Source organism: Phodopus roborovskii, unplaced genomic scaffold (genome assembly GCF_943737965.1).
Source record: "Phodopus roborovskii unplaced genomic scaffold, PHOROB, whole genome shotgun sequence".
Taxonomy (NCBI): Eukaryota; Metazoa; Chordata; class Mammalia; order Rodentia; family Cricetidae; genus Phodopus; species Phodopus roborovskii.
In genome coordinates, this window is record NW_026126418.1 from 76,895,127 (window position 1) to 76,908,574 (window position 13,448).

The 13,448-nt window shown below is 47.3% G+C and overlaps 1 protein-coding gene across 1 annotated transcript in view; it reads right to left on the bottom strand.

The window, feature by feature from the left end:
- Window positions 1–8,806, bottom strand: part of Ttll11 (tubulin tyrosine ligase like 11) — a 239,613-nt gene extending 230,807 nt beyond the window's left edge. The window contains exon 1 of the mRNA XM_051185303.1: window positions 8,128–8,806. Within this exon, the coding sequence (XP_051041260.1) occupies window positions 8,128–8,583 (456 nt within the window). The 5' untranslated portion in view covers window positions 8,584–8,806. The remainder of the gene's footprint in view (window positions 1–8,127) is intronic.
- Between the last annotated feature and the right edge of the window lie 4,642 nt (window positions 8,807–13,448).

Genomic DNA, 13,448 nt, shown 5'->3' on the forward strand with positions numbered 1-13,448 from the left:
GTTGTCTCTTTATAGAAAATGGAGACCATTGCAGAAAGTCCCAATGGGTCATAATGCAGAGATCAATGGACCAGAGGGAGCAGAGCTCAGGGAACACAGCAGAAGTGGGACAGAGGACCAGGAAGTCTGTGTGGAACTACACCCCCTAGAAATGACAGGGATGCTGCATTCATGATACCTCAACAATACGAACTGAACAATGACAAGATCAATAGACACATTAACACAGAAAAGGGAAATCCCATAGGGACCCACCCCTAGACAAAGAATTAAGTGCAACTAAGGGTTGCTGAGAGAGGAAGAACTAACTGGTCTCTCCCAGGGATGAGCTCCTAATTGGTTAACCAATACAAAGTGGTCAGTCCTGAAACTATGTATACACAAGCACCAAAAATAAATAAATAAATAAAAATAAAAAGGACTCAGTAGGGACAGAGTAGAGAGGGGACATGGGAGGGACTGCAGGGAGGTACAAAGGAGGGTTGGAGGGAGGGAACATGGGTGGGGTTGAAGTCAGGAAAGGAGGTGAGTGGGTAATTGTATTTAAATTTAAAGCAATAAATAAGTTAAATCTTTTTAAAAATTAAAAAAGAATCATGATTCTAACTTCAAACTACATGAAATTACACGCATGTCAAATACTCTAGCATAAAGTTTTATAGAAATAAAAGTAGAAAGTGTAACTAACTCACAGGCTAGTAAAGAAAGAAAATGGGGAAAGAAAATAAGTAACAAAAGATAGGAATTCCACAATTACTGGAAGTAATATTAGAATGATTTCACTAAATGAATAAATCAGACACAAAACTAAACCATAAAATTGGTATAATGTAATTCGCAATGAATCAAATGTCACATGAAATACTACGTTCAGTTATAAAGAGCACACATTTTTTTCAAGCTTTCATGGAATATTTGTAAACGTTACTGTCTTCATTGCTTTTCTATTGTTGTGACTACTAAGGAACTGGCTTCAAAATGTAAAACTCTGCCCAGGACAGACAGCACATCATGGGTGACAAACATATTCCTCCAGATTCCTCCAGGATGACTGGTTTTGCTCAGATGACAGAGGTGGGGGATTTCTGGGGATTTCTGGGACTCCTTCCCAAACACTCCACAAATGACCAGGGAAGTACACATGCACAGGCAGCTGAGGACACAAGGCACAGTGCCAACACAGAGATGAGGCCAACAAAGAGATGCTCCTTTGGCGTCAAGGGACAGAAACACAGCCAATGTTATCTCCAGACCCCCAAATGGCCTTTGGGGCAGGGTCTCAAAGCAGTCACAAGGGAAGGGAAGGGAAGGGAAGGCTAGGTTCAAAATGAATAAAAGGGAGAGCAAGCTTATGTACCTGCCTACATCATCAATGTTTGTTATAAAATGTAATTAAGATGTCAGAAATTCATTACATGTTCAAAGTCCAAGGTGCTTGAGACTGTGTGACAACCTTCATGACTGTGCTCATTTTTAGAGACAGGAGCCTTATCAGTGAGGTGAAGCAGCTTGTCCAGGCCACAGAGTCACATGACAGAGGCAACATTTAAATCCATGTGGATGTCCCCCCCCCAACTCCTTGTGAGATCTGAAAGGAGGGAGGAAGGGAAGCCATCCAGAAAAGACCTGCTTCTTCCAGTTCACTTAGCTTGTCCCTCACTCTCCCTAGTGAGGCCACCTGCTTGTTTGTGAAGCTAAAGACAAGGATACATGCTGCACAGATGCTACCATAAGTCCCTGAGCTCTGTCCCTAGCACTGCAAGCAGCCAGCAGCAACCCCAATCCAAGTCTGCTGTCATATCCCTAGAGCCCATATAGAGCAGGTATACATCGGTCACAAATATCTGTGGAATAATGAATGGCCATATGTGCTTGGGATAAGCTTAATGTAGACTGCCATCTATAATGTTTTTCTTCTAGATAATGAAACACTCAGCACAAATACAGACCAATGTCTTCCCTGCCTACTAGATGGAAAAGGAACGAACTGAAAACCAGCAGCATGTCCAACACCAGGCCTGCATCTTCTTTGATAGCTTTCACAGACACTTGGTGGGACATGAGTCATCACAGCTGAAGGAGCTGAGGCTCAGGGAAAATGTCCAGAGTGCACTCTCCAAGTAGCTAACGGTGAAGACTTTTAACCCTCACACACCTGGCTCTTCCCCTTAGAGCAGGCAGTTGAAAGTGGCCAATTACTTTCACAATATGCTCTTCTTCAGGGATAGATTTCAAAGGGAAACAAAATGTGTGGATTTTTGCATTCAGTGTTAGCTGGCAAAACCAATATCCAAAACTACTGGCAAAATGAAGGGATGATGATGCCCAGTGTGTGTTCTGTACCTTAGAAAACAGCCCTGGAAAATACCACACCTGCTTAAAACACACACACACACACACACACACACACACACACACACACACACACACACATTAATCTACAGTAGTTACAGACCCTGAACACGAACACAAGCCCTGGAATTTACTGTCTTGAAGGGGCCGTTTAAGAAGTTAGTGTGGATGCCGAAGCTATTGCACATATTGTTCAAATACCAGCAGTACTGAAATGTGATTTTTATGTGATGACAAGTTTAACTAGCAAAGGGGAAATTCTGGTGCATTAGACGTTAAAATAACATGTCTGCTGAAGGAGAACATTTGATGGAGTGGGGTATAAACTGTTCTCAAATATAATGCTCTTTTCAAAAATGCGATATAAATAGCACTATCATTGAAACTGGAAAGGGAAGGGGGAGGGCAAAGCACCCTGGTTTTCATTTTGTACTATGCCTTTTTCCAGAAGGAATCAGAGGGAGTTGCAAATCACAGGCTAGCATTCCACAGAAGAGCCATCAGATATCCTGGAATCACCTCTGAACTCTGGCAAGACAGGACTTGGAAGGAATGGATGCTGGGTGTTCATCTGCCAGGCAACATGTAGTTCAGCATGTTTTATTTTAAGTGCTGTTTGTAATATTGCTCTCCTGGCTCTGAGTGACACTGCTGTCATTTGAGAGTTACAGGTTGGATGGGGAAAGGGAGGGATCAGAAGTGGAGAATTATGGAATACCCACAGAAGGAGCTTAGGAACACTACTGTTCAAAGCTGCCTCTCTTGCTTGGGTGCTGTGCCTGCCTTGCTTTTTCCGACCATTAGCTGGGGATAATGGTGGTGATGGTCTAGTCCCTAGCAGGATGACTTTCAACAAAGGATAGCAATAAAGATGGTTTAGGATTGTACACTGGTGACAAATTCTAGTCCTGAATGGCTCTGCCACTTGTCTCTATGTAGCCTTGGTACAATCTCAAACATTGGTTTTTCTCATCTCTAAACAGGAAATGATGTTAGCATCTGCCTGAGATTAGTGTGAGGGAGAAATAAGAGAGCCCACAGAAAGTGCTCCATCCACTTGGTTTTGTAAATGTTTCACTACAGTTACTCATTTAAATTGTTTTATTATTCTGTGTGTATAGGGTATTTTGCCCACATGTATGTTTGTGCACTATTGTGTGCCTGATGCCCATGAAAGCCAGCAGAGGGCACTAGATCCCTAGGGAATTGGAGTTGTAAACAGTTGTGAGCCACCATGTGCATGCTGGGAATCAAACCCAGGTCATCGGGGAAAAGCAGCTAGTTCTCTTAACTGCTGAGCTATCTCTCCAACCCTCATTTGTTCTCTGTGTGTGTGTGTGTGTGTGTGTGTGTGTGTGTGTGTGTGTGTGTGTATGTGTACATGTCTGTACATGTGGGCATGCCAAGGTGTTCCTATGGAAAGCAAAAAACAACTTACGGGGGGGGGGGGGATCAATAGTAAGTTCTCATCTTCTACTATATGGTTCCCAGGAATCAAATTCCAGGTCACCAGGCCTGGAGGCAAGCACCTCTACCCACTAAGCCATTATGGCAGCCCCTCGATCCACTCTTTTAAAAAGAACAAGTTGATTTGTTTGTTTTTATGTGTGTGGGTATTTTGCCTGCATGTGCATCTACACACCATGGTCACACAGTGCTGACAGGGGTAGGAAGAAAGCATCAGATCTACAGGAACTGGAGTTACAGGTGTGAGCCTCCATGTGGGTGCTGGGAAATGAACCTGGTCCCTAGAAGAGCAACCAGTGCTCTAAAGTGCTGAGCCATCTCTCCAGCTCCTTAATCTACTTTTAATGCACACTAAGAACTTAGTACCACACCTAGCAATACACCTAATAAATAATAACTCATGTGACACAAATGGGTAGTATGTATGTGCAGAAAGCTGGTATATTTCAGAAGATACACTAGAGTGTCTGTGACAGCTCTTAGGACAGGGACTATGCAAACCATTGCCAACAAATGACTTACTATCAAATCTCTCAGAGCCCCAATTCATGTTATCTGGTGTCCATGGCATCATGGCACCCATACACAACTGACATCTCCAAGGATGTGTCTTTTCTCCTTTGATAAAATTGGCAAGTGAAAAAAAAAAAAAAAAAAGCATGTAGGAGATGGGAAGAGGATTTTCTATGGAGCCTCCAAATGTGAGCCAGGAACCACTTCATCATTGGTGATTTTGGGACATGTGATTTTGCCAGCTAAGGATAGCTTTATTCACATCTACAAATTTACAGAGCTACCATCTGTGAATTTGTGAATTAGACCAGAACTGAAAACTGCACCATCGGCGTCAGCATGAGGCATGGTGGGCAAGGGAAACTGCAGGGCAGTACAGGTAGGAATGCAAGCTTCTTGGCATGCTGCAGCTGGCTCTCTGAACTGGCCCTTTCTGCATCTCTCTGCTGTCCACATGCTCTGTTAGCCAGCAGCATGTCACTGCTGTACCTGACACCTGGCCCTGCCTCCCTGCCTTGAGCCCACCGTGTGGGATTTCCTTTGCCAAATTAGACCCCAGAGAAGACTGTGACTATCTGTTTTGCAGCTCAGTGTCTCTTCAGTGAGAGCTCTTACACAACAAGGAGCTTAGTCTATTCATATCCACTGCTGCAGTCTTCAGGTGAGTGGGTTGCTAAAGCCCATCTACCTCAAATGCTAGCTGTGCCCCAACTAATTATGTGACCCTGCATAAGGTAGCAGTATGCACTTCAGTTTTCCCATCTAGAAAATGGGTATAATAGTGCACTTACTGTAGTGAGCAGTTAGGAAGCTTAAAGATTATTGTAGGCATCACGGTAGTCTTTAGATGTGTGTGGAATTAAAAAGAAACCCAGTAGCTGAGCACATTTCTGATTCATGGGCTAACTCAAGACCCCTGTGAAGTGGAACATGGTGAGAAGGTTCTTACTACACACCCTCAAAAAAAGAGGGAACGGTCACACTGATTGGCAGTCAAGACCTTCCTTCATTTATTCGTTTTGTTTTTTCAAACAAGGTCTTGCTATATACCCCAGGCTTGCCTTGAGCTTGTGATCCTCCAGCCTTGGCCTCCCAATTCCCTGTATGAGAAGTGGGTGCCACCACTCCTAGCCATGACTTTATTTCTCACCTCCACCAAAGCCAGGCAGCAGAACTCCCACAGTCTTCAGCAGCACAGCCAAACATGCAGGCACACTGCTGCCCAGTCACCCCTACCTGACACAAAGAGGCTCTCCTCACATTAGAGAGGGTCTGTCCAACATCGCTACATAACTAATGAAAAAAAAAACAGGCCTACAGAGGTTGAGCATCTGTGCTTTGTCAGTACCAAGTTTATCTCTATATGACTTGTCATGCATTCATTTTGTCTTAGATGCTCAGGGTCCAACAATCATAGTGTAAAGTCAGCCAGATCTTTAAGGGTTCTGTAGTCTAGTGTTTTAAAACCCACATTCTAGTGCACCTGATGGCATACATGTGCTACAACATCCTGCCATTCATTTGCTGGGTATGTCTTGAACAGAACACCAGGGACACAAGTCAAACACCACCCTGCCTTTAGGAAGGGTTGGTACTAAGTAAATCACTAAGTCACAGTGAAGTTTTGTTTTTGTTTTGTGTGTATGTGTATGACTGAATTATGTTCAAATATGCTAGAATGAGCATCTTTACCTACACGCCAACATGTCTTACAAGTGTCACAAGGCAGGCCTGGGATGGAGGGGTAGTCAAGGTAGGGTCCTAAAAAGTGCCCACTCTGCTGTGTTCACTAGTGCAAGGGTTTTACACTGTCATCCTGAAGTTACAGTAAGAGGACTGGGAGCTCTAGCTACTCATTGTGCAGATGACCAAACTGAAGCATGAAGAATTTCACTCGACTGTCCAAGGTAGTACAGCTGATGGACAGAAGCCTCAGACTTCCACAATGGCTTGTAAGGCTTCTTTTCAAGAACAGGCCCAAGTCCCATCACAGGATCTGACTCTGGCTCACACCTACTGCCTTCTCCCACCATCTGACTGCCACTCTGTGATCCAGCCAAACAGTGTTGCATATAAAGCACTGAGTGTACCTCTGCTGGCCCACACAGCTGCCTCTACCAAGACCTGGTCCACAATGATAAACAACTTTGACCCAATGTCAACACTCAAGACTCATTCGGGCTTTACTCCCCCAAGAAGCTGTGCTGGAGCTGGCCTCCTCTGTCTCCCACAGCACATAGAAAAACTCATCACATAAGGTATTCATGCATCCAACAAATATTTATTGAGCAACTTCCATATGCAAAACACCTTTGAGTACAGCAGTAACAAAACAAAATGCCTGCCCTTTAAGAGCGTACATTCTGGTGAACAAAACAAGCAATAAACAAACAAAACACAATGTCATGCTTTGAAACAGTAAGAGTTGGAAATGGCTGGAAGCACTGTCTGGCAGACTTCTCTCGGGATGTGGTATCTGATCAGAGGCCTCAAGAGGCCACAGAGAAAGCCACGCAAATAGCTGGGAAAGGAGTTCAGCAGTAGCAGCAGCAGAAACAGCAGTTCAGTCCTATGGATGCTGGTATTTACGGCATTTCATTCCCTACCGAACTATGAATGTCTGAAGGCGAGGGCACATCTTAACACATGTTAACTGTGACTGCCCAGGCCCAGCATACAACTTGGTATCACCCAGTGGATACTCACAAAACAAGTGAATGAACCTATGCTAGATTGGCTGCATGCTTAGCCAGTGTCTATGCCTGGACTCTTCCATTGACAGCACACTGACAAGTCCAGGTTTGCCTTCCTGACCCTCCTCTCTTTGGGCTGGACATGGGACTTTATCTCCAAACCTAGACACTGAAGAACTGGGTCTTCCCAATCATCCCTCAGTTTCCAGGGTGTGAAAGCCAAGACTGAGGGGTTCAGACACCTGGGAGCTCTCCAGTCGATAGCCTCCCCTTCTTGGTTTCTCTCCAAACAACCTCTTGCCCACTGGGACATCAACATTCTGGCCACAGTGGGCCTTCCTGTGGCCACAGTGGATCTTCCTGTGGCCACAGTGGACCTTCCTGTGGTTACTTCTCCAGTTTCCAGCTTCATTAAACCACATCTGTCATAGCCTCAGCACAGGTCCCAAAAGCTCACCTATGTCTTCCACAAAGTCAAATGGTTTTATTTACTCAGCTGATGGCAACAGAAACCTCTCAGATTCGTGGTACTTTGCCCCACACCTTAAAAGGACAGAAATGATTTCAAGGGTGAGTGATTCATCTCCTCACCAGCTTTCATCCCCCACTTACTGACTCCTATATGCCCTGAATCATTCAACAGTGGCTGCGGTGGTGGTGGCAGTGGTGGCAGTGGCTGCGGTGGGGGTGGGGGGTGGGGGAAGGGAGAATGGTAAAAGTAGCTTGTCACTTACTGAAGACTGTGTGATCACTTGGCAGTAAGCCCCCTGATGGTAACTACCTTACAGAGGTTAAGGGGCTGAAGAAGAAAAGCAGCTTGCTCAAGGTCGCACGGCTAAGCAGCTGGGTGTGGTGAGGCGCTGTGGAGGAGTACAAAACCTGGCCCAAGAGTGGAACTCAAGCACTCAAGTTTACGAAACTTTAAACAGAACTTAAATGAAGAAAAAGAAAGTCAGCGGAGAAGCCAGACAAACCGTGGGGAGGCCTTAAGGAGCTGTCGGGGAGCCAGGGCAAGGCGGGGCTGACCTGACCCGGGGGAGCGGTTCGGGGCCAGGCCTGGAAGGACGACCCCCCTGTGCCCACGCGGCGGGCCGGGCCTCACCTCCTTCCACCTGAGCTGCCGCAGGCTGATCTTCAGCGCGTCCAGGGACGTGCGGGCCTTGGAGCTGTCCACGGTGACCGGCCGCAGCGAGCCCGAGCCGCGCCGGTAGCCCCGGCTGCGACCCCGGGTCTTCGTGAGCTGGTACAGGGCCCGCGCCGGCCTCGGCGGGGCCAGGGGCGGCGCGGGCGGCAGACGCCGGGCGACGCGGGCATCGCCTTCCTCGGCCGCGCGGGGTCGCGCGGGGGCCGGGCCCGCGGCCTTGGGCTGCTCCTCGCGCGCCGGGCGCTCGGGCTCCCCGGCCGCGCCCGCGTCCACGCCCAGCTGCTCCTCCGCCTCCGCGGCTTGCGACTTGGCCGCCGCCGCCGCTGCCGCCGCCTCTGCCGCCGCCGCCGCCTCCGCCGCCGCCGCCGCCTCCCAGCCGGCCGCCAGCTCCCGCTCCGGGCTGCCGCGCCACATGGCGCTCAGGGCCGGTGCCGACGCCACAGCCACCGCCGCCGCCGCCGCCGCCGCTCCGCCGCCTCAGCGCCTGACCAAGCTGCCGCCGCCGCCACCACGCGCTCCCCGCCCGAGCCCGTTGCCATGATCGCTCAGGCTCCTGTTGACAGGGATATTCGGGACGGGGCCCGGGAAGGGACAATCGCCCTCCGGGGCACCGCGACCTCACAAGCGAGCGCGCCCACGTGACTAGGCCTGTCACAGAGGCGGCGGCGGCCATCTTGGAAGAGGGCGGCGAGCGGCCAAGGCCCAAATACCTGTGGGTGAGGTTGAGGATAAAAGGTGTTGACCTCCTGTCCCGCTCCCGAGCCTGGAACAGGAAGAAGTTGTGATGTGCCACATCTTTCACAAACACGAGATCCAGTTTCCCTAGCCCTACACACACTGGAGTAACTCCAAGCCCACATCCATCCATCCACCCACCCATCCATCCATCCATCCATCCCTTTGCCTCAACTGAGATGGGAGGCCTCCTTTGTCGATTTGCAGGTATGTCCTACAGAATAAAGAAGCCTTACAGATTCCCAGATGCATAGCGACATCGACAATTTTTTAAAAATATAATACATATAATTACCATTTTAACTTTTTAAATGTATTATGTATGTGTATAAGTTTTTCTTTTTCTTGCATGCACGTATGTGTACCATGTGTACACCTGCTGCCCCAGGAGGCCAGAAGAAGGTATCAGACTCCCTGAAACCTGGGTCAAAGAGAGCTGACTACCTCTGCCTCCTGAGTGATGGGGTTAAAGGTGAGAGCCACTATGCCACTGTGCCCAACTAAGGTTGTCATAAAATTGTGAAGCCAATCTAGAAGGGCTCTCCTCTCTGGACTAAGGGAGCCACATTTGGGTTGATTTGAGGTTTCAGGAAATAGAGTTAGAAAGTTATACAGCAGCCTATACTGACCAATGGCCATGATGGCACTTGGGTGAGTTCTGCCTCATTTAGTTTTAAGGGTTCTGGAGGAAGGTGGCCGCTTCTCCCATTTCTCCAGGAGTCTCATTTCCTTGGCCAGGAATTTCAGTGGGCTTCAAGAGCGGCCATGGACACTTTTCTTAAGTACCTGTACTTAATGAAGCAGAATCCTGAGCCTTTCTTCCAGAGTCTGTGGCACAGAACAACTGGTTGAGCCGGTGGGTGCGATTGTTAAAACTGCTGCTCTGCTAATCAATGTCCTGGTGGGTTTTTGCTAGAGGCCTTTGGATCCTCCTGGAGCTGTCCATGGTACCCAAAAGAGGCCTTCCCTGCCCAGTCATTCTCTTTCCCCCTCCTGCACCCCAAATCCCGTCCCCCCCCCCCGGTGTCTCCAGCTTCAGTAGTTGCCAGCACCCTCATTCACTGATGTTTGAAAATTGACAAGGCTTAACAGACCCCACTCTCTCCTTTCTTAAAGCTAGTGCAATCCTAAAGTCTTGTGACTTTTACACTAAGGATTTGTTCCTCTTGCTTATTCTCACTGTTTCAATCATCCTGTCCCTCTAGTCTGTTGCAGCATCCTCCTCATGGGTGTCTATAAATCCTCCCACCCATTCATACTGCAGCCAGTACTGCTCCCTCCTTGCTTAGAAACCTCTCCTCAAGCCCGTTGTTTCAAGACTCTTTCTGATCCCCATTCCTGGAATCACACCCTCTCTTTGCTTCTGTGACTTAGCACACACCGTTCCCTCTGCCTGGATCCTTCCTTTGTGTCTCTGCTTGGGAAACTGGCTCATCCTGGATGCTGTCTTTTTGAGCACTTTTTCTCAGTACCCTCCGGAAGTGGTTACTCTGTGTACTGATGGCATCCATGATATCCCTCCACAGCAGCCTGGCTGTCACATCATAGAAAAAGCATCTGGGTCCCTTCCATCAGTCTAGGCAAGGACAAATATGAACTGCTTTCTCCATAGAAGAGGACATAACATAGTGGTCTGCAAAAAGCAGTGTGAATGAGGTAAAAAATTGTTTACAACCTAGCAAATCCGGAAAGGTCAGCCTTCTGCTACAGGGCCTTTACATGTGCCCTTCCTTCTGCCTAGAACATTCTTGTTCTCCCACTTCTTCATGGTAAATGATGGCCCTGCTGAGAAGCCTCTGATCTCCCAATCTAAAACAGACCTCTCTGGGCTGAGATAATTATAGAAGAGAGGAAGTCAAGATGAAGCATGAGACTGCCCATGGCAAAACAAACAAACAAACAAACAAACAAACAAACAAACTACTCAGGAGTTCCAGGAATGCTAAGTTTCCTGAGAATTAAAAGTCACTCTCTACATCAGACATAGACTATATGCTGAATCTTGAGAATGTGACAGGCAGAAATTTAGATGAGGTGGCCACTGCGGAGGCCATGGCCAGATTCAGTAGAGAAGGAACAAGATCAGGCTCTGCCCACTTAGCCACATCACAGATGTCCACCAGTGGAGGACATCCCTGTTCCAGGGCCAGTGGAGGGCCTCACTGAGAGAGGGGATAAGGAAAAGGTGAGCATGGATGCAAACAGAGAGCATCAGCTGACTAGAGCAGATGAAAGCCAAGCCTCAGAAGGAGCTGCAGGGCACAGAGTGGCTCCACTGCCAGGGGCTTTGGGCATGGCAAGGGATACCTCTAACTGTTCCAGAAGCACCCAGAATGTATTAGTGGGCATTCCAGCCCTGTGGAGAAGCCCAAGAGAAGCAGCCAATGTCACCGCTGGGAGCAAGAGCAGGTTGGCGTGAAGGACCACCTCACACCTCCAAGGTGGGGGCTTCTTTTCCACGACTGTGGTGCCAGTCTAGGGGCCAGAAGTGAGAAATGATCTGTGGGTCAAAGTGACCCAGTGCCTAGCAAAAAGGAGGCACTCAGTAACGTATGAATGAATGAATGAATGAATGAATGAATGAAAATGTACATGGCTCAGATATTCCACAGTAAGGATACAGTTAATTTGGCAACTGCTGTCTGTGACAGCCTTAGCCCTAGAGGAAAATGTCAGTGATGTGACATCAAGGGATGCAAGCACTGTAATCACTGTTTAAAAACTGCCTAACATAAAGAGGGCCTGGAAGAATTTAAAGAGAAATAGGAATATCTGTGGTGCTGGAGACACGGGATCTTGTTGAAATTTTTCCTTTCAGTTTTGTATCAGCCTTTTGGCTTTTCATGCCTCTGGGCCCCAAATCAACTCTATTTCTGGAGGTTGATTCAAGGAATCAGAAGACAAAGTTTGCATCCCAATCAATTGTTGGGCTCTATGGCAGGCCCGGTCTGATCATTTTGCAAATGTCCTATCATTTCACTGGGACAGCTCCAGGAATAATGTTTTATAGACAGTAAAAATAAGTCACTACTCATTTACCCAAGTCACACAGTCAGTAACTGCAAACACAAGGTTCTAAACCAGGGTTAGCTCCCAGCATCTGAGAGGCTTCTCCATCCAAGTGTGTGTGTGTGGGGGGTGTGTGTGTGTAGAGGGAGCTGTGAAAATATGTAAAGAGCATATTGAGAGAAAATTACTGAAAGTTAATATTTCCAAATATTAATTACTAATCTAGGTTGTACCTCTTAAGTGTGTCATATTTCTTCTTTTCTATGCCTTCCAAATTTTCTGAAACTAGCATGTAATTTCCTTTCTAACTTGAAAATAAACTTTAAGTAAAATTAACTATTGCTATATCATTTTTACAGCAGGTCCACATCTGGAAAGACAGGAAGTCTAAGGTAGCACAAGGGCTACTTTTATGTCAGCCAGATTTTTTTGTTTGTTTGTTTCTGTCAATGTCAGCCACCAGGTGGCGCTCGAGGCCCGATGTTGGAATGGTTTGCGGTTGATGGACAAGGAAGGTGCCTACAGTATTCTGTACACTAAACAGCTGCCATCTGCCTCTCACAGAGGCACACGCTAGACTTGTGACAGCTGATTCTTCTGCCTGGTACATCCTCCTGCCTCTTTGTACTTAACCCCACCTACCTTAAGTCCCAGACTTAGTTAAGCACGTTAAGGTTTAGTTAAGCACCTTAAGGTTCTGATTAAAAAAAAAAAAAAAAAAAAAAAAAAAAACCCTCCTCCTCTTAGGCTGTGGCAAGATACTTGACACGGCATCTGAAATAAATTTTAAACAACTCCACATCTTAAGGACCCATGCTGTCCACTATCTACTTGAGGTGAGAATGGGGAATAGTCCCAACACAAAAGTGAAGGTGGAGTTTCTTTCCCAACTGGTCCCGCAGCCATTTCACCCCCAAATGAACACACAGAGGCTTCTATTAACTATAAGCTGTTGTCTGATGGCTCATGCTTCTTAACTGGCTAACTCTCTTTTAAGTATTAACCCATAACTACTAATCTATGTACTTCTACATGGTTTTATCTTCCCAGAGAATTTCCAGCACCCAGCCTTCTCCTAGTCTGGTAATCCCATCTAAACTTCCTGCCTGGCTACTGGCCAATCAGTGTTTATTCATCAACCAGTTAGAGAAACATATATACAGAAGAACATCCCTCATCACAAAGTCCACAGCAGTTGGGACCTGCTTCATGGCAGAGGCTTGAAAATGCCTTGCAATGTTGCACAGTGAATGACTGACTCATCCTGTCCCCACACAAGCCATGAGCAGGGGTAGGAGGCAGGTGCCTGAGGAGGGGACAGATCGAAAGCTGGGAAGCCCGGAAGAAACAACAGGGTCAAGGACTCCCAGAATGTTGAATGGGGATGGAGGGAGTTTGAGGGTGGGTTGGGGGTTTGGGTGGTGTGCTAGAGACATAGTGAGGCTTGCAAGCCCTTCTGCACAGGCATCAGTGTCTCTGAGAGGGTTTTAAGTGAGGGGCTGGATGGTCAGGTTTCTTTTCCAAAAATGAATGAA